The 22,529-nt window shown below is 37.0% G+C and overlaps 1 protein-coding gene across 2 annotated transcripts in view; it reads left to right on the top strand.

Moving 5' to 3' along the window:
• Positions 1-22,529, top strand: part of MED13L (mediator complex subunit 13L) — a 307,503-nt gene that overhangs the window by 25,673 nt on the left and 259,301 nt on the right. For both annotated transcript variants that reach the window (XM_047828831.1, XM_047828830.1), the window contains exon 2: positions 10,284-10,521. In XM_047828831.1, coding sequence (XP_047684787.1) covers positions 10,284-10,521 — 238 coding nt within the window. The remainder of the gene's footprint in view (positions 1-10,283; positions 10,522-22,529) is intronic.

Here is a 22,529-nt window from a genome sequence, read left to right as displayed (position 1 = left end):
GTTTATTTGCTTGAAAGTATTGAACATGAGGCCATAGAGACTCTAGCCATATGACATGTTTAGATTTCCTTACCAACCTAGTCCTTCATCTGTTAATTTGTTCCAGTTTATCTAGATTTCTCTCAAAGTATGGAGTTGGGAGCTGAAGGCAGTATTGACCAGGGACTTGCTATGTAAGATACATTGTGCAGGATCTAGATCCTGTGCTTTTAGCAGTGTAGCTTAAGATGGAAGTAACTTTTTTAGTAGCTCTTTCACATTGTTTAATTATGTTAAGCTTCTTGTCAAATAAAATCTTTGAGCCGTTTTCACTCATATTCTGCTAACCCAGCCTCCCTAGTTTTTATTTTTATGTTTTGGAACTAATATTGGTAAATATTCAGGAAAAAGTTGTTGTGAATCAGCAAAAATGTACATATGTTAGAAAACGTCTTTGATATTCAGCTTCATCATATGGAGAGTTACCATATTGCGTTTCTCACAACATGGAAATAACATGTTAGGTGGGAGTCCTATGGGACGTCCAGTGTCTTGTTGTCCTCAGCCCCTCTTTAGAGGGAACCTGGGCAAGCTGCTTAGGTAAATGTAGGAAGAGTTGAAGACTTAGGTGGGAGGAAGTGTGTAGCTGGAAGTATGTCTCTGGTTAATTGAAGTTTTAATAGTCTAAAAATGGAGCAAAAAAAGACAACAGCACAATATTTTAACACATGGTAGATAACCTTTTGGCTTTTGCAAACCAATTTATGGGATGTCAAATTATTCTTAAGATTAGAAATTTGGGCCAATCGGTCTATAAAGTGGTATAATGTATTTTCAATATTAGTAGTAATTTTTGTAGGCATTAAATATGTCTTACTACATTTGATCAGTTTTTTTCTTTTTTAAAAAATTAGAGTTGTATTATTAACATAGTTTAAGAATCAAATAGCTCTACAAGGTTTATATGAATAATATTCCTCTGCTGGCTCCTAGTTTACCTTTTCCACAGACAAACACTTTCACCCCCTTTTGTTGATTATCTTGATTCTTACTTAAATGTAAGAATCTAATACTGAATATTCTAAATACTAAGCTTGCAGTTACTTTTAAGGTTTTCAGATTCTGGATCTTTCATTATTGAAGATGAGGATTTAGCTCATTCTCTCCGCCCCCTACAAATACTTTTCCCATCTTCCCATTTTAACGAAATAGTTACATGGTAATTTTAATTAGCTTATTATTCAGTGTTAACATTCATTTGATTATGTTAATGTATGGCTGAGCCATCTAGTATACTCTGATTACTTTTTCTGCATAATTTGAAGATAGCAATTACCTTTTTTCTTTATTTGACTATTTACTATGTATTTTTAATTAACTCATCCTCATACTTTTTGCCTATTGTCTGAATCTCCTTTTAATTTAAGACTTGCAAATGTATTCTGTCATTTTCATCTTCTTGAGATACAACCTGTTGCAATCTGGATTGGTTGCCCTCTACATTGATGCACAGTTGACAGCCTGTAATCATCTGATTATTCCCTGTTGTTTTAGGAATTCGTGTTCACTCCATCCCATATTGGATCTATTTCCTGAATCTCTTGGTTTATTTGGTTTATTCCTTCTTTTTGGAGGAGTACATCTCCAGGAGTTTCCTGAGAAAGGGTGCGTTCTCTCTCTCTCTCTCTCTCTCTCTCTCTCTCTCTCTCTAAGTCTTGCATATTTTAAAATATATTCTACTTCTACACTTGATAATTTAGATTGGCATAGGTAACTAGTTTGGAAATCGTTTTCCTTTAGAATTTTGGAGTTCTTGCACCATTGCCTTGCTTCTGGTATTGCTGTTGTGAAGTCAGAAATCATTCTCATTCCTGATTCTTTGTGATCTCTTTTTACTATATGGAAGCTCTGAGGACCTTCTCTTTGCCTGTAGTGTGTTGAAAGTTTACAAAATGCCTTGAGTCTCTTAATCTGTTGTTCTGGGTATTTAGAGAGCCCTCTCAATCTAGAAATTCACATTCTATTTTTCTCAGAAATTTTCATGAATTATTTTATCAGTAACTTCCTCTTTTTTCATTTTGTGTATTTTTTCTTTCTGATAGCTCTTGTATTTGGTTTTGAACTTCCTGTGCTGCTCCTCTCATTTTAGCTCCCCCACCCTCCCTACTTTTCAATTTGTATATTTGCTTTACTTTTTGGGATATTTCATAAACTTTATCTTCCAGCCCTTCTATTGAGTTTTCTCATTTTTGGCATCATTAATTAAAAATTTTCAAGAGCTCTTTTTTAGTTTTCTGAGATAGTCTACAGGTCTTTTATTTATTTATTTATTTTTTAAGTTTATTTTTTAAGTTTGTTTTTTTTAAATGCTTATTTATATGGAAAGAGAGACAGCACAAGTGGGGAGGGACAGAGAGAGAGACACACATGCACACACAGAATCCGAAGCAGGCTGCAGGCCCTGAGCTGTCAGCCCAGAGGCTGATATGGGGCTCAAACCCACCAACTGCGAGATCGTGACCTGATCTGAAACGAAGAGTCGGATACTTAAGCGACAGAGCCACCCAGGCACCCTCAAATAGTGCAACCATTACATGGCATGAGATCAAGCCCCATGTTGGGCTCTGTGCTGACAGTGTGGAGCCTGCTTGGGATTCTCTCTCCCCTTCACTCTCTGCCCCTCCCCCACTTGTGTTTGTGCAATGCTCACTGTCTCAAATAAGTATTTTAAAAATGGCAGCACTATTTTATCTCTTTGAGAATATTAATAATGGATTAGAATTTTTGTTCTTCTCCCAGTCTAGTCTGTTTCCTTCAAGTTACTTTTCTGTTTGTTTCTGTTTCTTTTTGTCTATCATTCCTCCATATTTTCCCTCAACTCTTTAGTAATTCTGGGTTGTCCATGCTTAGGAGTGGTGGACTGAAAAACTGCTTGGAAGTTGAGTATGTGAGTGACATTTACTGTGCACTTCACTGATCCGGGTGGGCTCTTTAGTTGGGGGAACCTCTGTTGTCAATATTTTGAGGTCTTTTCTGTTGAGCTGGTTTGATTTCCCAAAGAAGACTTCCAGATGCCCTTTCTCTCTAGGCGGTGAAAGACTGGTTGCCAGCTTTCTGGGTGCCGAGAGCGAAATGGGAGAGGGTGGTTTTTTACTTTTATTTTGTACATGTTCACTGTTTTCACTCTGGTTCTGTGCCTTCAGTTGTGCCTGTGTCCCTCAGTCCAGATACTCTCTGTTTTTACTGGCCCCAGAGAATACCCTTCCAGTTGTTCGATGGGGTAAAAAGAGCAGTGGGGAGGGTACCTGAGTGCCTGAGTTCTTGGGTGCCTTCTAAGCAGGCCTTCAGCCACTTTTCCTTATGTCATCTCCCTTCTGCCTTTTAACCCTCCATCCAAAGATGACTGTATTGTTAACTCCTGAGTCTGAGGGGATTCTGCGTATATTGGGCTTTATCTGCCCTTTCTCCATAGCTAGGATTCAGTTTTTTTAGACATTATAAATTTCTTTACCTCTTGAGCATCTGCTTCTTAGCTTTCAAAATCTTGATGCTCTCATCTTCTCTTCTACCTACCATTGTGATGTTATGATTTAAGGGAAAAACAAAACAAACATTCTTGACTGGTGTTTTAGAGGAGCTTAAGAGAGCAAAAGCAGATGTGTCTGTTTACCCTGGTGTCTTTACCTGGAGCTGATTAGTTGTGTTTTTACAGAAGTTTTCTATTATTCCTGATTTCTTGCCTTTCTCTGACTCAAGTTGAGGGATGATTTAATGTGTTTGCTGTATTTTCCTGATCTTCTAGAGTAGTAACCCTATCATGGGAGGTTGTGAGGTGAGGCAGATTTGGAATTTCCTCGTACGCCCATGTTAGCCCCAGATAATCACAGCTGCCTTTTCTACACACCATCCTAGAATCGTGCTCAAGATTGGTATTAAGGTAATTGTTGTGTAGTTTGAGAAGTCTCTCTTTTACCTGTTTCTTGAAAATTCAGATCTTCTGGCGGCTCTCCTATTCGTACGGATCATCCTAAGGCATATAATTAAGGGTTCAGTCTCATTTACAAGTCGCCTTTGTGAGTGGGATGTAATTAGCCTGGGCCAGGAGACTTGAACTCATTTATAGTATCTAGGTCAACCATATCGCTTTACAGGTCAGGAAGCTGTGCTGCCCTGAGATGGGAGTAGATTTCCTAGTATCATACAGGTAAATAGTTAAAAAACTGGGACTTGAACCTAGATCTTCTGACCTCCAGCCAGCGTTTCTTCTGTGGTACTATACCTCCCTGAGTTCATTCATACCAAGTCCTGTTACTTCGACTCTGTTCGGTGACTGCTGAATACAGCTTCAACCCTGAGGAGCCACACTGCAAGTATATACTTGTTAGTCATGTGGGTTCTAATTGCAATGGGTCAGTGCAAATAAATGACTTCCTTTGGGAGAATTTATCAGCTCATTTCCTATGTATTGTGTCTAAAGAATAGCACATTAAGAATCAATATAAATTTTCTTTAAATACATTCATGCTGTTAGAAACTGCATTTATCCCGATTCTGTCGTAATCTATTTAATTCCAACCATTCTGAACTGACTATAGTGGCCTAAACAGAAGGCCACGGGAGCCTCTGCCAGTTAAGTTCAATTTTCTGAGGACCTTGACTACCTGTTCAACAGACGCCAGCCATTGAGGAGAAGATTTCCCTCCCGTCTTTCTTGCTATTATTAGAATAGTTATTTTCTTGGCTTGTTGTACGTACCCTCTAAAAATTAGCTTGTGTAGATACAGTCTTATAGTGGTAACATGTAAAAGAAGGCATATAATTATCTGAGTGAAACAAAAAAAGTCTCTTCTATTCATGGGAGGTGTGTGGGCTCTCTTGTACTAGTTTTCTTAATACCTCAGGAAGACTAAAGAAAGATTCCTGAACTTTCTTAAATTAGAAAGTATGGCCATGAGCTCTTGCCATTGCTAAATTGAGTTGATGACAGTTTCTTTGTACTATTTTATAATCCTCTAGGGCTAATTTTTACCATTAGCCTTAAGAAGCAGCATGGCAGAGTGGGAAAGAATTTATGCCTTAAATTCAGTTATGCTTTAAATCCATTTATACTTGGGATCTGCCATTTGCTGCCTGTGTAGTTTTGGGAGAATTATTTAACCTTTCTGAGTCCTAATTTCTTTACCTGTTTGTTTGTGAAGGTTAGAAATTCTATGTGAAGACCCTGCTGTGGTGCCTGGTGTTAAATAGGTGATGCATCAGTGCTCAAAGTTGGGGTTATTATTCTATACATGTGCGTGCTGGGTTTTTTCCTTGTATATTTTAATTCCATCTTTTGGATTCCATCTTTTAAAAACCATGTAATTTTAAACTTAAATATGATTATGGATTGTTTGCCAGTGAGAAATACTGCATTTTGGGATAATTTGCATCTAGAAATATTTTATACGGTTGCTTCACAATTTTGGAATCATTAGATAAAGGATTTTGAGGCTTGGAAATCTGTACTTGTGTCAGAAATTGGGTCAATAGTAGTTGGTGTGGAATTGATTTTTAACTATAAACATGATCATGGTATATGAGGCTATCTAATTGAATACACATCCATGATAGGATTTTTTTTGGACAGTATTTCAGTATTACGGAGTTGTATTTCCTTTTTTTTTTTTTTTAATTTTTTAATGTTTATTCATTTTTTTTTTTTTTTAATTTTTTTTTTCAGCGTTTATTTATTTTTGGGACAGAGAGAGACAGAGCATGAACGGGGGAGGGGCAGAGAGAGAGGGAGACACAGAATCTGAAACAGGCTCCAGGCTCTGAGCCACCAGCCCAGAGCCCGACGCGGGGCTCGAACTCCCGGATCGCGAGATCGTGACCTGGCTGAAGTCGGACGCTTAACTGACTGCGCCACCCAGGCGCCCCTTTAATGTTTATTCATTTTTGAGCGACAGAGAGAGTGCAAGCACTGGAGGGGCAGAGAGAGAGAGGGAGACAGAGAATCCAAAGCAGGCCCCAGGCTCTGAGCTATCAGCACAGAGCCTGACCTGGGGCTTGAACCCACAAACCATGAGATCATAATCTGAGCCCAAGTTGGATCATTAACCGACTGAGCCACCCAGGCGCTCCTCCTCTCCCCTCCCCTCCCCTCCCCTCCCCTCCCCTCCCCTCCCCTCCCCTCCCCTCCCCTTATTTATTTTGAGAGAAAGCATATGTGTGCATGAGTGGGGGGAAGGGCAGAGAGAGGGAGAGAGAAGCTGAGAGAGAGAATCCCAAGCAGGCTCTGTGCTGACAGCAGGGTTAGAACCCACGAACTGTGAGATCATGATCTGAGCCGAAATCAAGAATTGGACTCTTAACTGACTGAGCCACCCAGGTGCCCCTGAGTTGTCTTCCCTCTTATCAAACATTAATTCATTCAAAATTTAAAGCTAAGCCTTTGCACGTTCACTTTATACTTAGTTATCTCGGTTAGGCTTAAATGGTGTTTCATTGTTAGATTTTTCAGTGAAGACTGGTATAATGATATTTAATTTTAGCTTTAAGGTAATGAACGAAATTGTTTTAAGATAATGGGACATTTTTCAGTTTTTCTGGTTGAATTAGTTATGAAGTGATTAAGTTTGTAGCTCTGTTGTTGTATCACTTGCATTTGTGTTATATCACTTGCTAGAACAACTCCATAAAGAATATAGAGCAGGCGGCAGCGGCTTCCCTTTATCACTGAGACCAGAGAAGCACTGATAGGAAGTTAGTGGAAGTGCTGGGATTAGGAAATCATTCTCCTGAATCAAAGCCAAATATTTTGTTTGCTGAACCGTGCCGGATGTTACAGGTGAAAGTATTCTAGTGAATAAATTGCTGTTCATAGATTTCTTGGGGACTGACTCACCTGATGTTTCAATCTCTGATATATCTTAATTTTCTAACCTTTTAAATATAGTTAATGTACATATTAGGGATTTATATTTATTGGTATCTTTTGTCTCCCCCGCCAACCCCCAGATCCTTGGGCACAGAACATGATCTTAGGTGCTTATAAGAAAAATTAGTCTTTTACTTAACTTTTCTGATTTCAACTGCCTCTTAAGTCTTTTTATTTAGTTTACTTCTTTGACCTTTATTTAAAAATTGATGTTAGGCTTTCTGTTTTAAACACACACATACGTACACATTGATTTCATTCGAAGAAATAAAGAGATTTGTATGCAAGAAAAATGCACAAAAGATCTGAACAAACAACTCAAGGAGAAATAGTACTGTCATTACTAGTAATGATAGTGATATCATTTATATTTTTTGCCATATGCCAGGCATCTTCCTCAGTATATACATACTGACTCATTTAATCAACTCTGTAAATACTGTTATCCTGATTTTACTGGTAAGACAACAGAGAGACAAAGGTTAAGTAACTTGCTAAGACTTGCTACTTACAGCTAGTGAGTGTAGGGCTGGTATTCAAACCCAGGAAGGCAGGCCCCAGATTATACTTACGATTAAATATATGATAATGATTCCCTCTGAACTGAAAAAGGACTACATATTAGTACAGGGACATACCATTCTATTAAATTGGCAGGTATTTAAGAAGATACGCAATTTGGGAGGAGGTTATTTGTATTAGTGGGACTACTAATTGAAAAACTGTATGGTAGCACTCATCCATGAGTCTTAAAATATTCATATTCTTTGGTAATTCTACATCAAGCAGTCTCTCTTAAGAAAGTCATCTGGAAAATAACAGTATGCAAGGGTGTTTACCAGTTATAACAGTGAAAATGAAAGTTTGTCTAATTATTACGGGATAAATTATGTTTTCTCCAGTGAATACATACGTATTATACAAACATTAAAAACTGTTTTAAAAACAATTTTTTAAATGTTTATTTTTGAGAGAGAGAGAGAGAGAGAGAGACAGAGCATGAGCAGGGAGGGGCAGAGAGAGGGAGACACAGAATCCGAAGCAGGCCCCAGGCTCTGAGCTGTCAGCACAGAGCCTGATGTGGGGTTCGAACTCACAAGACACGAGATCATGACCTGAACGGAAGTCAGATGCCCAACTGACTGAGCCACCCACGCGCCCCTCAAAACTGTTTTTGAAGAATAATTTATATATATATGTAAATATAGTAATTTATATATATATATATATGTAAAATTATATATGTATAAATATAGTAAGTCAAAAAGCAGGATATAAAGCCATGGTAATATGGTTCTAAATTAAAAACTATGTACAGAAAAACAGGAAGAACATACATTAAGATACTAATAATTATTTCTGATGTGATTATGGAAAATATTCCTGGTGTTATTATTTTTAAAATTATTATTACTATTTTTAATGTTTATTTTTGAGAGAGAGAGAGAGACAGAGTGTGAGCAGGAGAGGGTCAGAGAGAGAGGGAGACACAGAATCTGAAGCAGGCTCCAGGCTCCAAGCTATCAGCACAGTGCCTGATGGGGGGCTTGAACTCAGGAACGGTGAGATCAAACCTGAGCCGAAATTGGATGCTTAACTGACTTGAGCCACCCAGGTGCCTCTCCTGGTGTGATTATTTTACTTTTAATTTATATTATTTATTTTTGAACTTACTGCATTGTCCATGTAGTACTTTCATACTAAGAAAATAAAGTGGCATAAAGGGGAAAGCATAAATGATGCTTTTACCAAGAATATTCATTAGAGATTGGATTTGCATATCTCACAATGTGAAGGGGGGTAAGTCACTGAATGCCAGACAGTTTTAATTTGGACATTATTATATTTGGAACAATTTTTTTTGAAGTGATGCATTTTATGGGATTGAATAAAATTGATATTTTTTTCTTAAATGTGTTTCGTTCATTATGGTGATTGATTGTTTCGGCACTTTAAATTTGTTTCAGTTATGTTAGCAGGAGATACTGTTTTTTTCTGTCTTATACTTGATTTTTGAAAAACAACTGACAAAAATTGACTTGGTGGCGGTGGGGAGGGAAGATGAGTGGGTAAGGATTGAATGCAAGGGACACATGGAGTCTTTTGTGCAGAATGATATTATGAATCCCTTTTATTACCAGTTTTGTATATATAGTTGTAGTTTATAGCTATTTAAATAAGGAATTCAGCTTCTGTTTGTGTTGAACCATCTTTGAGTTTTAGCTGCTTAGCCCCCTCTAAGATTTAAGAAATTTTAAAGTACAAATGTAGGTAATGGGATAAAGACCCGGGTTCTGCTTGCAGCTGGTTTAGTTTCCATGTTTTAAAATGTGTTTGGAAGACAAAAGACAAAACCATGAATAAATTGCTGATAACTTTGCATCAGTTTTGTTAGTAGCTTGCTTTGGCGTTAATGATGAAGCACTATGATGCTGCATGATAACTGCTTTCTTAATTAAGAAAGATTGAAACTAGCTTCTGGATGGGAAGGAATTGAGGAAATTCTTTGAGAAAAAATGATTTCAGTTTTCTGAACTTATTTTTTAAACTCTTACCTGATTTCTTCTTTTTTGAAAATGTTTATTTATTTATTTTGTGTGAGAGAGAGAGTGAGCATGCATGTGTGTGCGAGTGGGGTAGAGATAGGGAGAGAGAGAATCCCAAGCAGGCTCTGCACCATCAGCACAGACACAGACATGGGGCTTGGTCTCATGAACCGTGAGATCACGATCTGAGCCGAAATCAAGAATCGGATGCTTAACTTACTGAGCCACCTAGACTTCCTCTTACCTGATTTCTAAATATAATTTATGAATCAAATAAGAAATAATAGAAAATAGATTTTATATGTAAGGACTTTATAGTACATTCTGGGTAAAAATGGTTCAACCGGAAATAATAATCATTTGTTTGTGGTGATTTGGTATTTAATATGAAGAGCCATGTAGAAATCTTGATATAAAAAAATGAAGTTTTGAGGCACCTGGGTGGCTCAGTTGGTTAAGCGTCCGACTTCGGCTCAGGTCATGATCTCGCGGTCTGTGAGTTCGAGCCCCGCGTCGGGCTCTGGGCTGACGGCTCAGAGCCTGGAGCCTACTTCGGATTCTGTGTCTCCCTGTCTCTCTGCCCCTCCCCTGCTCATGCTCTGTCTCTCTCACTCTCAAAAATGAATAAATGTTAAAAAATTTTTTAAAAATGAATTTTTTCTCCCTTTAAAAATCAAGGAAGATTGACAAACATTTTTCAGTAAGAGAACTCTTAGGTGAAGTATAGTGACAATATTTATTGTAGCAAATTTGCTTATCTGTAATGGAAGCCTGTTTTTAAGTGTTCTGTAAGTAAAAAGAAATATCAAAATCATTGTAATTTTCTTGTCTTTTTCCAGGCTGAACTCACGGGAATCAAATGGCGTAGGTACAATTTTGGAGGGCATGGGGACTGTGGACCCATAATTTCAGCCCCAGCCCAAGATGATCCAATCCTGTTAAGTTTCATCCGCTGTTTGCAAGCCAACTTGCTGTGTGTATGGCGTCGCGATGTCAAACCAGATTGCAAAGAGCTATGGATTTTCTGGTGGGGAGACGAACCCAACCTAGTGGGTGTAATACATCATGAACTGCAGGGTAAGGTTTTGTTTTTTCTTAAAAACTGTTACCATTGTGTGTGTGTGTGTGTGTGTGTGTGTATAAAATTATGATTATTTAACAGTAGTAAGTTTCAAAAAGAATTTATTAAAACTTGCTGAGAAAAATTCAAGTGTTTAATGGGTATGTCTCTTGAAAGGAATATCCTCACTCTTACTCCTCTTCTTTCTACTTCCGTTATTTTTTTCAAATTTGCTTGTTGTTTCCCAGTCATGCTAGGAACCAGAACCTGTGAGCCACTGTTACTAAAGGAAAATACTGTGTCCCCTGGGTGTTTTGGGGTGGAACAAGGCTAAGATCCACTGTTTTAAAATGATAGTGAGTTGTGAGTAATTAGCAAGTCTGTGAAATGAACAGAATTGTTTTTTCTTGGACTGTGGCTGTTGTGGTTCATTACCAGCTGAACACTGATGGAAAGTTGTAAAGTGATAATAAAAGTTAGTACAAGCCTTATTGGAAAAGATTATGAGATGACATTGGATAGTATTTTGTAGAAAGATTAAATATAATCTGATCTGATTTTGAGGTAGCAAGTTTTCCTTTGTTTTGTTCCTGCTTTTTATATAATTAGGTGATTCCAGGAAATACTTGCTCTCCAATGTTGTCTAATTTTTAACTTCAGATTATAGCTGATATGTGGAAACTTTGAATTAATCTAAGAGTTTCATTACTCTAAGCTGTTTTTTGTATTTATTGTAGATTTATAACCAGGGGAAATTTTATCACTATTCTTTGAATGTCGGTAAAGTTTTTTTACTTCTTTACCTAAATGTTTCCATTTAGTATGCTAAATAATTTTTCTAAATCAAGATTAATTACAATCTTTAGGGTAGTGCATTAACCCTTTTTGACTTAACTCTCCTAGAGCCAACTTTAATTATGTCCAAACTACTCTATATTTTGTTAGTTTGTGGTTGAAAAAGTTCAGATAATGTTTGAAATGTTTTGTCAGTTGATATATTTAGTGTTTTTTTTTTTTTAAAGGAAAGAGTAAAATTAACTTTAATGTGTGCTTGAGGTTCTATTCTAAGGTGTTTGAATATGCCTAAGAATTTTCCTGCCAAGTTTTGTTTGATATCTTCCTAGCTTTTCTTTGCAGCCATTTTTTTTTTTTTTTTTTTTTAATCTGTGATATCCTTTGCCACAACAGCCAGAGGGCAGTAAACCACAGTGGACTAATTGAGCTGTTTACCTTATGGTCCATTTGTCTATTCAACATGAACCTTTCTCCCTGTAGTTTTTAGAATGTTTGGTTTATAAATAAAAGAACCCAGTCTGGGTAGGATTGCTTACTTAGCTGGTTAATCAGCAGAATCTTAGAACTTATATACATATCAAAGGTTATTTTAGGTAGTTAGCAATGAACTCAGGTAAAATTAGTTTAATTAGTTTAATCCACATCTGGATTCCATTTATCAGAATTTTAAAAATAAGATACCCCCAGAAGATAATTATAGCATTTATATTTGTTCGTTTAAATATCAAAACATATAGTTTTGTTATAAAATTTTTTTATACATGTAGTAGAGGAATATAACATTTTTGTTTCTTTATCCTTTATTTCTCATGTTTACTTCTGATTTTTAATGTCCTTCAGTTTCTCTACTCTGTATTGATAGCTTATGTCTGAACTTCTTGGTCTGGTCTTTATTTGTTAGCAGCACAAATTATTTTATAATAGTGATGAAACCAAACCCAACTGTTAATTAGGCTTATTTACTTCATGTATGGAGTAAAGCTGTTTGTCCATACCAACAAAGCACGTGATCAGTGTTCTTAGAAATAACAAGTTTCTATGTTATTTCTCATGGGCTTTGTTACTGAGTTAACAAAAAGATGTAGACTATCTAAAATTTTCATAGTTGTTTTAGATCGCACATGTATTTATTTCATTGATTAATTAAATATCTTTTTGGTAAAGAATTAAGCAAAGATTGACTTCTGTTTATAAACTTTTTTATAAACCACAGTAATACTACATTTTAATTAAAAAATTAGGAAAACAGAACTGTCAGATGAAGAAAATAAAAATCACGAAGTCTAAAACAGAGTTGTAATATTTGGTATTTTTATGTATAAGTGAAATTGGTATCATACTGTTTTGTAACTCTGTCTTTTTCACTTTACAATGTATTGTGAATGTTTGCTCATGAGAATGATCATTTTTTATTTTTATTTTCTAACCTATTGAGTCTGAAAACAGTATAAACTTTATTCTCTTACTTGCTACCAGGAAAGTATTACAGTAATGGAATAGTCATAACTTTGTTAAGTACATTTATTCTTTTTGATATGTTGAATTGGGGAAGGTTTTTAGATGAAAGCATGTGAAGCGCCCATCCCATAGGTAAAAGTGGTTGAAAAGGGGACTTTTATGTGGTTCAACCTAATTTTAGAAAGTATTTGAAACTTAATTAGAAAAATGAGTGGCATAAGGACAACTTTATTTCAAGTGAGGGAGAATATGAGACGTAGAGTGGTCATGAGAAAAATGTACAAAGGAAATATTTTAATTGGTAGTCATACAAATTGAAGATATTTTGGAATCGTTTTGTTCTTTTTTATTTAAAATTTTTAAAAATGTTTTTTATTTATTCTTGAGAGAGAGAATATGAGCAGGGGAGGGGTAGAGAGAGAGGGAGACATAGAATCCAAAGCAGGCTCCAGGCTCGGAGCTGTCAGCATAGAGCCCGACGCGGGGCTCAAACTTGTGAACTGCAAGATCATGACCTGAGCCAAAGTCAGATGCTCAACTGACCGAGCCACCCAGGAGCCCCTGTGTTGTTCTTTTCTCATATGTAAGAGTCATTTCATATGTATTTCATAAAATACATTTTAACAGAGCCCTATAATATTAAGCACAATGGTACCATTATTGTAACATCGTCTTTTCTTTTTTTAAAAAATTTTATGTATTTTGAGAGAGCGTGCATGAGTGAGGGGGGGCACAGAGAGTGGGAGAGAGAGAGAGAAAATCCCAAGTAGGCCCCATGCGGACAGTGCTCCAACTCACGAACCGTGAGATCATGACCTGGGCTGAAACCAAGAGTCAGATGCTTAAACAACTGAGCCACCTAGGTGCCCCAGTATTTTCTAGGGACATTTTATTGTTTCTTCAGATGCTTTTTAATTTTTTTATTTGGTAGTTCCCTTTGTCTTTACAGTGTACTCGAAAGAGCATACTACTAAGAGACCTCACAGTGCAATACAGCACTAAAGCAAGCATTTTTGGTTTATTGTATAAAGTATTCCCATAGAGAATAATCCTGCAGGATTGACACACAGGTTAACTTTAAAATATTAGATGTTTTATTTAAATGCTTGAAGTAACTATGAAATAGTTGGAGAGAACACTAAAACACATTTATAGCCTATCCTGTCACTTGGATAAACACTTTTGGGCCCTTATCTGGGGAATTGCTGTTTTTAGTGTATGGCATAGTGGTTCAGAGCATGGGGTAGATTTGAATCCCTGCTCAGTCACTTGCTAGTTGTGTATTGTTGGTCAAGTACATCATCATTGCCTCAGCTTTCCTCACTGTAAATTGGGTTATAAGGATAACAAAAGTTAAATTACTTAGAACAGCACAGAGAACAGTTAGCCTAAAGACAGTTAACCCATACATCAAAATTCAAATATTTTGACATTTGTTAATGTTTTATTTATGTACTTATTTATTTTATTTTTTGAGAGAGAGAGAGACAGGTCATGAGCAGGGGAGGGGCAGAGAGAGAGGGAGACACAGAATCAGAAGCAGGCCCAGGCTCCAAGCCATCAGCCCAGAGCCCAACGCGGGGCTCGAACTCACAGACCGTGAGATCGTGACCTGAGTCGAAGTCGGACGCTTAACCGACTGAGCGACCCAGGCACCCCTATTTTGATATTTTTAAAATGATTCTTCTGTAGAGCATTCAGCGCTTGCTAATGTACCTCAACTACTAATTTTTAAAGTATACTTAAGGTTGGAGTAATTCTATTTTTGATTTTAAGTTTTAATATTTGGGTGGAATAACTTAGAATAATAAAACGTTATAAAATGTTAGAGCAGTGAGGATATCCCTCCCTGTACATATGAAAATTGTCTAGGGGCGCCTGAGTGGCTTGGTCGGTTGAGTGGCTGACTTGATTTCGCCTCAGGTCGTGGGATTGAGCCCTGTGTCCGGCTCTGTGCTAAGTGTGGAGCCTACTTAGGATTCCCTCCCTCTGCCCATCTCCCCTGTTTGTGCTCGCGCTCTCTCTCTCTCTCTCTCTCTGTCTCCCCCCCCCCCCCCAAATAATGATAAAAATTACCTAGATTCCTATACACAGAGTTTCATAATAAACCTTAAATTGCATTACGAAGAGATCAGAACTTTAAGGTGTGACTCTTGGATCTCTGTAAGGTAGGTTTGTAACTTTACTGCCATCTCCACACAATGGTGTTGAATTAGGGCACTGGCTGAACACAAATATGTGTATATCCTTCCCTATGGCCATGCTCAAGTACCTGTATCAGTGGGTCCCGCTGTAGGGTTTTGATGTAATCTCTACCCTTGATAAGTGTAGAGTTTGAAAACTCTACACTTATGCATATTGTGTAAGCACACACATGTGCATATTGCAGAGAAACACTGTAAGTACATGTAAGAGAAATGTAGTAGATTACTTTCCCAATGGGCAGACAGTTTCAGGACCATTGCACAAGTGTTTTATAAACTTACAGCAGAAACACTGTGAGCCCTAGTGCTCAGGGTTGATAACCCTCTTGGTTTCTCATCTGTTTATTGAACTTCTAACCTTAGGCAAGAGTTGTGATCAGCCCTGGATATGTAAAATGAGTCCTTATCTTTAAGGAGCTCACAGTGTTATTGAGGGAATTAGTGAGGTGAATCCATAATTATGCTGCGACAAAGTAAGCTGTAAATGATTAAGTTATAGAATCTTGCAGAAGCATCATATTCAGTCTTGGGGAACAGAGGATAAGGAGGTGATGGGAAGCCCAGAGGCTTCAGGTGTGTCTTATTGGGTAAGAAGGAGCTATCTAGGTCGGGATGGACCTTGTCGCAATCAGAAGAAGTAGCCTGTACAAAGGGCGGCCTGCCGGCAGTGAACAAATGGTGTGAAGGGCAGGTTTGTCTGGAACTTCGGCTATTTGTGAAATAGTCAGGAGAGACTGAGAGCCTGGGCAGGTGGGCCGTAATGTGGAATGCACTGGAGAAAGGAAGACAAATTTGCATTGAATTTGATAGATTTTGAGGAATTGTTGGAGGTTTCTGATCTGGAAAGAGACATAATTAGGAAGATTATATATAAGATGGATATGAGCAGGAAGGCAATAATGTAATAAATTATTTTATTCTAAATTGAGCTATGAACTTAACCATTGCATTTAGTTTGAGGTATAGATTTATTTAAATTTAAAAATACCAGTGATTACATACTGAACTGTATGTTAATAGTCCTTGCCAATTTTATTTTATTATACCTTTGCTGTTTTTGCTTGGCTAAATTCTTTTCTACATTTTCAATTTGAATTTTAGAGATGAATATAATGTAATATTTTCCTAATCTGCCAGACAAATTATTTTATAAATACCGTCTTCTGGCCGTTTCATTGCTTATTAGTTGGTGGTTGGAAAGACATGCTCTCTTGAAACCCCAAAATGGTAAACAGGGCAAATTCAGACTTCTACGAACTGAAGATAGCTTAACCCAAAGCTTAAGAGTACCTGGTCCAGGGGGTGCCTGGGTGGTTCAGTTGGTTGATCATGACTTTGGCTCAGGTCATGATCTCATGGTTCATGGGTTCGAGCCTGCGTTGGGCTCTCTGCTGACAGCTTGGAGCCTGGAGCCTGCTTGGATTCTGGGTCTCCCTCTGCCTCCGCCCCTTCCCCACTTGTGTTCTTTCTCTCTCTCAAAAATAAACGTTAAAAAAAAAAGTCCCTGGACAAGTATTCTGTATGGCCTAGTATGTGCTAAGTGATGCTTGTTGAATGAAACCCATCTTATATAGTTCTAACATAGCATAGTATTGTACTCTTAGGAGGTTAACTTATAATAAATACACCTAAAGTTTTAAACAATTTAATATTGTGAGGAGATTGAAACCTAATTAAAAGTAAGGCATTGAATATCCATTTTATTTTATATATGTTCTATAAAGAAACTTGTCTATAAATATGCACTGTCTATAATTTTAAAATTGATCTGCTCTCCCTTTTTGATTACTACTAGATAGACAAATATACATCTATACACCTGTCTACCTCTAAAGAATCATATTGGAAGCCTTAGCAATTGGCTTTACTGTCAGTGTAGGGGCAGATTGGCAGTTGTTGCCTTCACTGTTGCATTTATAGTTGTAAGTATCTTTTTTATTTTTCATAAAATAAAACGTTTTTCATCGTGCTGCCACCTATGCCAGGAGATGTGGACACTTGCAAAAACAGCATTAGACATTAGAGAGCTAGAAAAAGGGGATCTGGTTTTCTGACATTGGCCAGTGTAAGATAATTTAAGACACTTTAATACTGTTTTATATTCCACTGCACTGATTACAGGTCTCTGGGGACAAGCGGGCATTTTGTAAGGATGAGGGAGGCTGAGAGGTGAGAATGGAGAGTCAGCTTGCTGGTATTCTCATCTGTATACTTCGACTATAACGTACAATCTCAAATGATGGGATTGATAAAGGCTTTGTTTAGCAATTTCCAATACAGAACCTAATTTCCTCTGTGCTTTTCATTTTGAAAAATATTTACAGACATGAAGACAAAGTTTTTTTCTGGCTAAACCATGTGAAGGTAATATCTAGTAGTCCTGAACCTTTACCCTTAAACACTTCATCATGTAACTTCTATGAAAATGTAGGACGTTTTCATTGTATTGATGTAATTTGAAGGCAACAAACACTTCAGTTGTCCTGTCAAATTTTTCATAATCTGAATTTGTCTGATTGTTTCTTCATGATTAGATCCAGGTTAAACATTTTTGGCAAGACTATTGAGTTAGGTGATAAGTACTTCTGTGACATCACATCAGAGGCATATCATGTTCATCTGTTCCAATATTGATCCTTTGATGTTTGATTACTTTAAGATAGCGTCCACCAGATTTTTCCTGTGTAAAGATACCTTTTTCTTTTTGTAATTATTGGTGAATTTGGGGCAAAACTCTGATACTGTGAATATCCTTTGCCCTAACAGCTTTTCAGTCTGGTTTGAGGAAAAACCTAACTTTGAGCTATTTAAAAATAACAGAGATCCAAAGAAGACTACATTCTTTTTTTTTTTTTCAAGTTTATTTATCTATTTTGAGAGAGAGAGAGAGAGAGAGAGTGCGAGCAAGCTCTAGTGGGAGAAGGGCAGAGAGAGCGAGGGAGAGATCCCAAGCAGGCTCTGCACTGTTGGCATGGAGCCTGATGTGGGGCTTGGACTCACTAACCGCAAGATCTTCAGCTGAGCTGAAGTTGGATGCTTAACTGACTGAGCCACCCAGGCACCCAAAGACTACATTCTTAGGTAACAGGAAAAGTAAGGGGACAGAGAAGAGAAGGAAGAAAAGCATTGAAGATCTAACCAAGGCAGATTATGATGGTAGAATCAAACTCTGAATAGCCTTACTGCTTACCATACTAAAAAGAAAAGTATTGACATTGAATTTTCTAAAATCATAAGCAATAAAGTATATAGGAATATATTACTACGTATCTTATAGTCTGAATTTACAGTTGAATTTTGATTTATGGTTATCTTTGAGAAAATGAATACTTTTAGTTAACATTGTGAATGGCTTTTTTCTTTTTTTTTCTTAATTAAAACAGTTTTTTTTAGGAGCACCTGGGTAGGTTAGTTGGTTAAGTGTCTTCACTCAGCTCAGGTCATGGTCTCACGGTTCGTGGGTTTGAGCCCCACATCTGGCTCTGTGCTGACAGCTCAGAGCCTGGAGTGTGCTTGGGATTCTGTGTCTCCCTCTCTCTCTGCCCCTCCCTCGCTCAGCTGTGTCTCTGTCTCTCAAAAATGAATAAACGTTGAAAAAGTTAAAAAAAAATTTTTTAGGGGTACCTGGGTGGCTCAGTAGGTTGAATGTCTGACTTCGGTTCAGGTCATGCTCTCACGGTTCATGGGTTCGAGCCCCGCGTCAGGCTCTGTGCTGACAGCTTAGAGCCTGGAGCCTGCCTCGGATTCTGTGTCTCCCTCGCTCTCTGTTCATCATCATGCTTATGCGCATTTTTTCTCTCTCTCTCTCACAAAAATAAACATTAAAAAAATTTTCTTATAATGTTTTTCTTATAAAATATTTGAGAGAGAGACAAAGCACGAGCAGTGGGAGGGACAGAGAGAGAGGGAGACAGCATCTGAAGCAGGCTCCAGGCTCTGAGCTGTCAAGCACAGAGCCCTATGGGAAACTTGAACTTGTGAACTGTGAGATCATGACCCAAGCTGAAGTCAGATGCGCAACCAACTGAGCCACCCAGGAGCCCCGTTAAATAACTTTATTCTTAATTGAAATGAAAAATTTTGCTTTTTGGGAAAATAGTGACCCTTTTACATATAAAATTGGCAGGAATGAAATTATTGTTTGGGTTTATTTTCAAGTATATGATTCTGGTGATTTTGAAAACAGGTGAATTTTTTTTTGCATCATTCTAGATTTGTAGTATTTTACATACCAACATCTATATGGAGATTTTATTACATGGCATTATACTTCTTGACCACAGTGCACCTGAAAAGTAAATTTTAGTTTAACTTTTGTATCTGTTTCATATCTGTTATTATGTACATAGTAGTAGTAGAAGAATACATTTGTATGTTATGAGAAACAGCACTTTTAGTGAAAGCACGTAATCAGTGGGAAATGGTGGTAGCTAGTTCTAAATAGTTTATGAAGTAAGTATTTCTTGTTTTCACTGGATCTAAATTATTCAAGTCTTGATATAAAATTTCTGACTTTTAAACTAATTATAGTGTGTTCTGTTTTCTTATGTTTATTTTTAAAAGAATTTTTTTGCTAAAGCTATAGAATAGTAATAGTTTTCATTGATAATTATCCAAATGATTCCAGTGCATACTTAACTGAAATATTAAATAGAAAATCATAAATTATATCCTTAAAGGGGAAAATGGAATACTTATTAATATTTTGGTAAGCAGTGCCTTTATATTGTAAAGTTATGGTGCAAGTCAGAATTCTTTCAGATGAAGAATAGAAAAAGATCGAATGGATTAGATAGAATTATTAAGCTAGACATGTTTGCAATTGAGAGAACAAGCTAAAGTCTAGCTGTGGAATGTAAATAAAATCGATGTGTTACCACAGGCAACTTACTGAACCGTGTAATTAGCTTTTTCTATGAAAAATGAGACATTTATACTGAGATTGTGGTGAAATAGCATGTAAAGGGCTTATGTTCTAATGATAGGAAATTAAACAGTTGGTAAAAAATTATAATTTAAAGATTGTTGCTTTGGGGAAAAGTTTAATCAGTGGATTTTTAGGGGGGATTTATGTTTTGGTAAGTATAGGCATTACAGTTTGATATTTTTGCATTGATATAAAGTCCCCTATTTGTATAAAGTAAACCTGAGCAAAACCCCACTGATGGGGTATTAAAGTCGCCACTGGAACAAGTAGGATTGAAAATTAATGTAGAGCTAGAGAAACCGTGATTTGGTATGTTACAGTTCTCGTTCCCCTTCTATGTCAGTAATTTCAGTGGTGAATATGTAGTGACTGATGCAGACGTATTTAGCAGTTTTGAGGATAGCTTGTTTGTCACGCCTCTTATGTACGCTTTATTTCCAAGTCTTGCTCTGTAATACAAAACTTGAAGATTTAGGGGCGCCTGGGTGGCGCAGTCGGTTAAGCGTCCGACTTCAGCCAGGTCACGATCTCGCGGTCCGTGAGTTCGAGCCCCGCGTCAGGCTCTGGGCTGATGGCTTGGAGCCTGGAGCCTGTTTCCGATTCTGTGTCTCCCTCTTTCTCTGCCCCTCCCCGTTCATGCTCTGTCTCTCTCTGTCCCAAAAATAAATATAAACGTTGAAAAAAAATTAAAAAAAAAACTTGAAGATTTAGAAGAGGTTCTTGTACATTAAGATGGTGTGAAGATTTTTTTGACCTGTAATATAGTTTCTTTTTTTAATTTCTTCTTTAGGGAGGTTGATACAACAATGTGAATGTAACAAATTGGAGACAAAGCTCAACTGTTAGTAGGATTTAATGCTCTAATTACATAGTTACAGAAAAAACTATGTGTTTGGATATTAAAATTGAGTGAGGTAGAGATGTAAAATTATGTATCTAGGGAACAGCACCTTTTGCCCAGTTTACAAGCAAATCCGTTGCTGACACAATCGGATGGCATCACATCAGCTTCACTGTTCACGGTTTTTATATAGGACACGAAGTAAAAAGTCCCTCCAATGAAATTGGGCTTTTCTAAGGAAGGAAGCTGGTGAGCACGCATCTCCTAGGTCGTCACTGAGAGGACTCAGAGAATGTCCTCTCACGTTTATACGGTTGAAATTAGCCAAAGGGAAAGTGAAGCTCAGAAAAAGCCCGTGACTTAGTCATGCCACTAGTTGTAGTGGAACCCAGACGCATATTTCAATTTTAAAATCGAAACCATTATTCGGCTGCAAAGCTATATATATAACATGAAACTATGTGATTGGGCCACATAAAATGAGCATATCAAGTTTACCAAACCATCGTACATAAAACCCACATAACTCTTCTAATTCTATTTATATCCAATCAAATCTATTTCCTGTACTTACAGAAAGAACACTGGCTTGCATAATACTGGACAGAGGACCTATCGTTTTTGATTTTAAATGTTTTGTGTGACACTTGGCAAATGTTGGTTCCAATAATGTCAGCTCATAAACATCTAGTCTGCTAAGCACACAACTGAAGATAAAGGGAAAGTAAAGATAAATAAAAATAATTTTGGAGTCATAAAAATTTGACAGGAGTATGACACGTTTGATTATTTAGACTTTATATGAGATTACATTTGCTGTTATAAAATATCTTACTGAAGTAACTTTCCATATCTGTTGTTATCAAGAGGTTCCCCCCCCCCCCCCCTTTTATAGATGTGTTATCACAGGTTCGGACTTCGATAAATCAGAAATACATGGTAAAGAACAGGGTGACTATTGGGGGAAGCAGGAGGTAGTTGCTGAGGCTACCATTTAGTTGAGTTGCTTGGTTTCCGGACCTGTTTAAAGTGTGCCAGGCTAAATCAATTTATAGATGTCTGTGCTTAACATTCATGAATAATTGTTTGAAAAAGTATTTACAAGTTGTTTCTATTTTGTTTTATGATGCTTGAGCAAATGGTAGCTAGACTTTGATAGATAGCTCTACTCAGCTTATCTTTAAAAAAAAAATCTTAATGTAGAAATAACACATAAATATGCAGCTTCTCCCCCCACCCCAAAAGTTCCCAATAGTTTGGAAATCTGTTTTAAGTACTAGAGAATTATGAAATTAGGTTCTGTCGCTTTGAGTATTTTGTGATTGATGCCGTCCTGATAGTACCTGGGAGATGCTCATTGAATATCATTATGGCTAGTGAGTGTGTGATAATGTCCTTTAAAGCCCCATCTGTGTAAATATTTTTGAACAATTTTCTACAAGTACTGGGCCACATACCTATTTCTTATAAGCCCGACATTGATAAAATGTACTCTTTGTATAATTGGGTCTTGTTTTGATCCTGGCTCTTTCATATTGTGATTTGGCAGTGAGTTCAACAGAATAAGCATTATCCTCTTGAGGCCCATCTAGGATTGAACTAAAGGGCTTCTACAATATCCACATGATCATACAATTAGGTGGGTTTTTTTGTTTTTTTGTTTTTGTTTTTTTTGGTGCTGTGATAGTGTAACTGAATATGAACTGGTTGCCAGGGTATTGTGATAGAATAGAATAATACCCTGCAGTTTGTAGTTAATCATGCAGCAGAACTGCCTTGATAAAAAAAAAATTAATAACG

The sequence above is a fragment of the Prionailurus viverrinus genome, chromosome D3, assembly GCF_022837055.1.
Source record: "Prionailurus viverrinus isolate Anna chromosome D3, UM_Priviv_1.0, whole genome shotgun sequence".
Lineage (NCBI taxonomy): Eukaryota > Metazoa > Chordata > Mammalia > Carnivora > Felidae > Prionailurus > Prionailurus viverrinus.
Note: the sequence above shows the minus strand (reverse complement) of the source record. Positions and strands in the feature narration are given on the sequence as shown.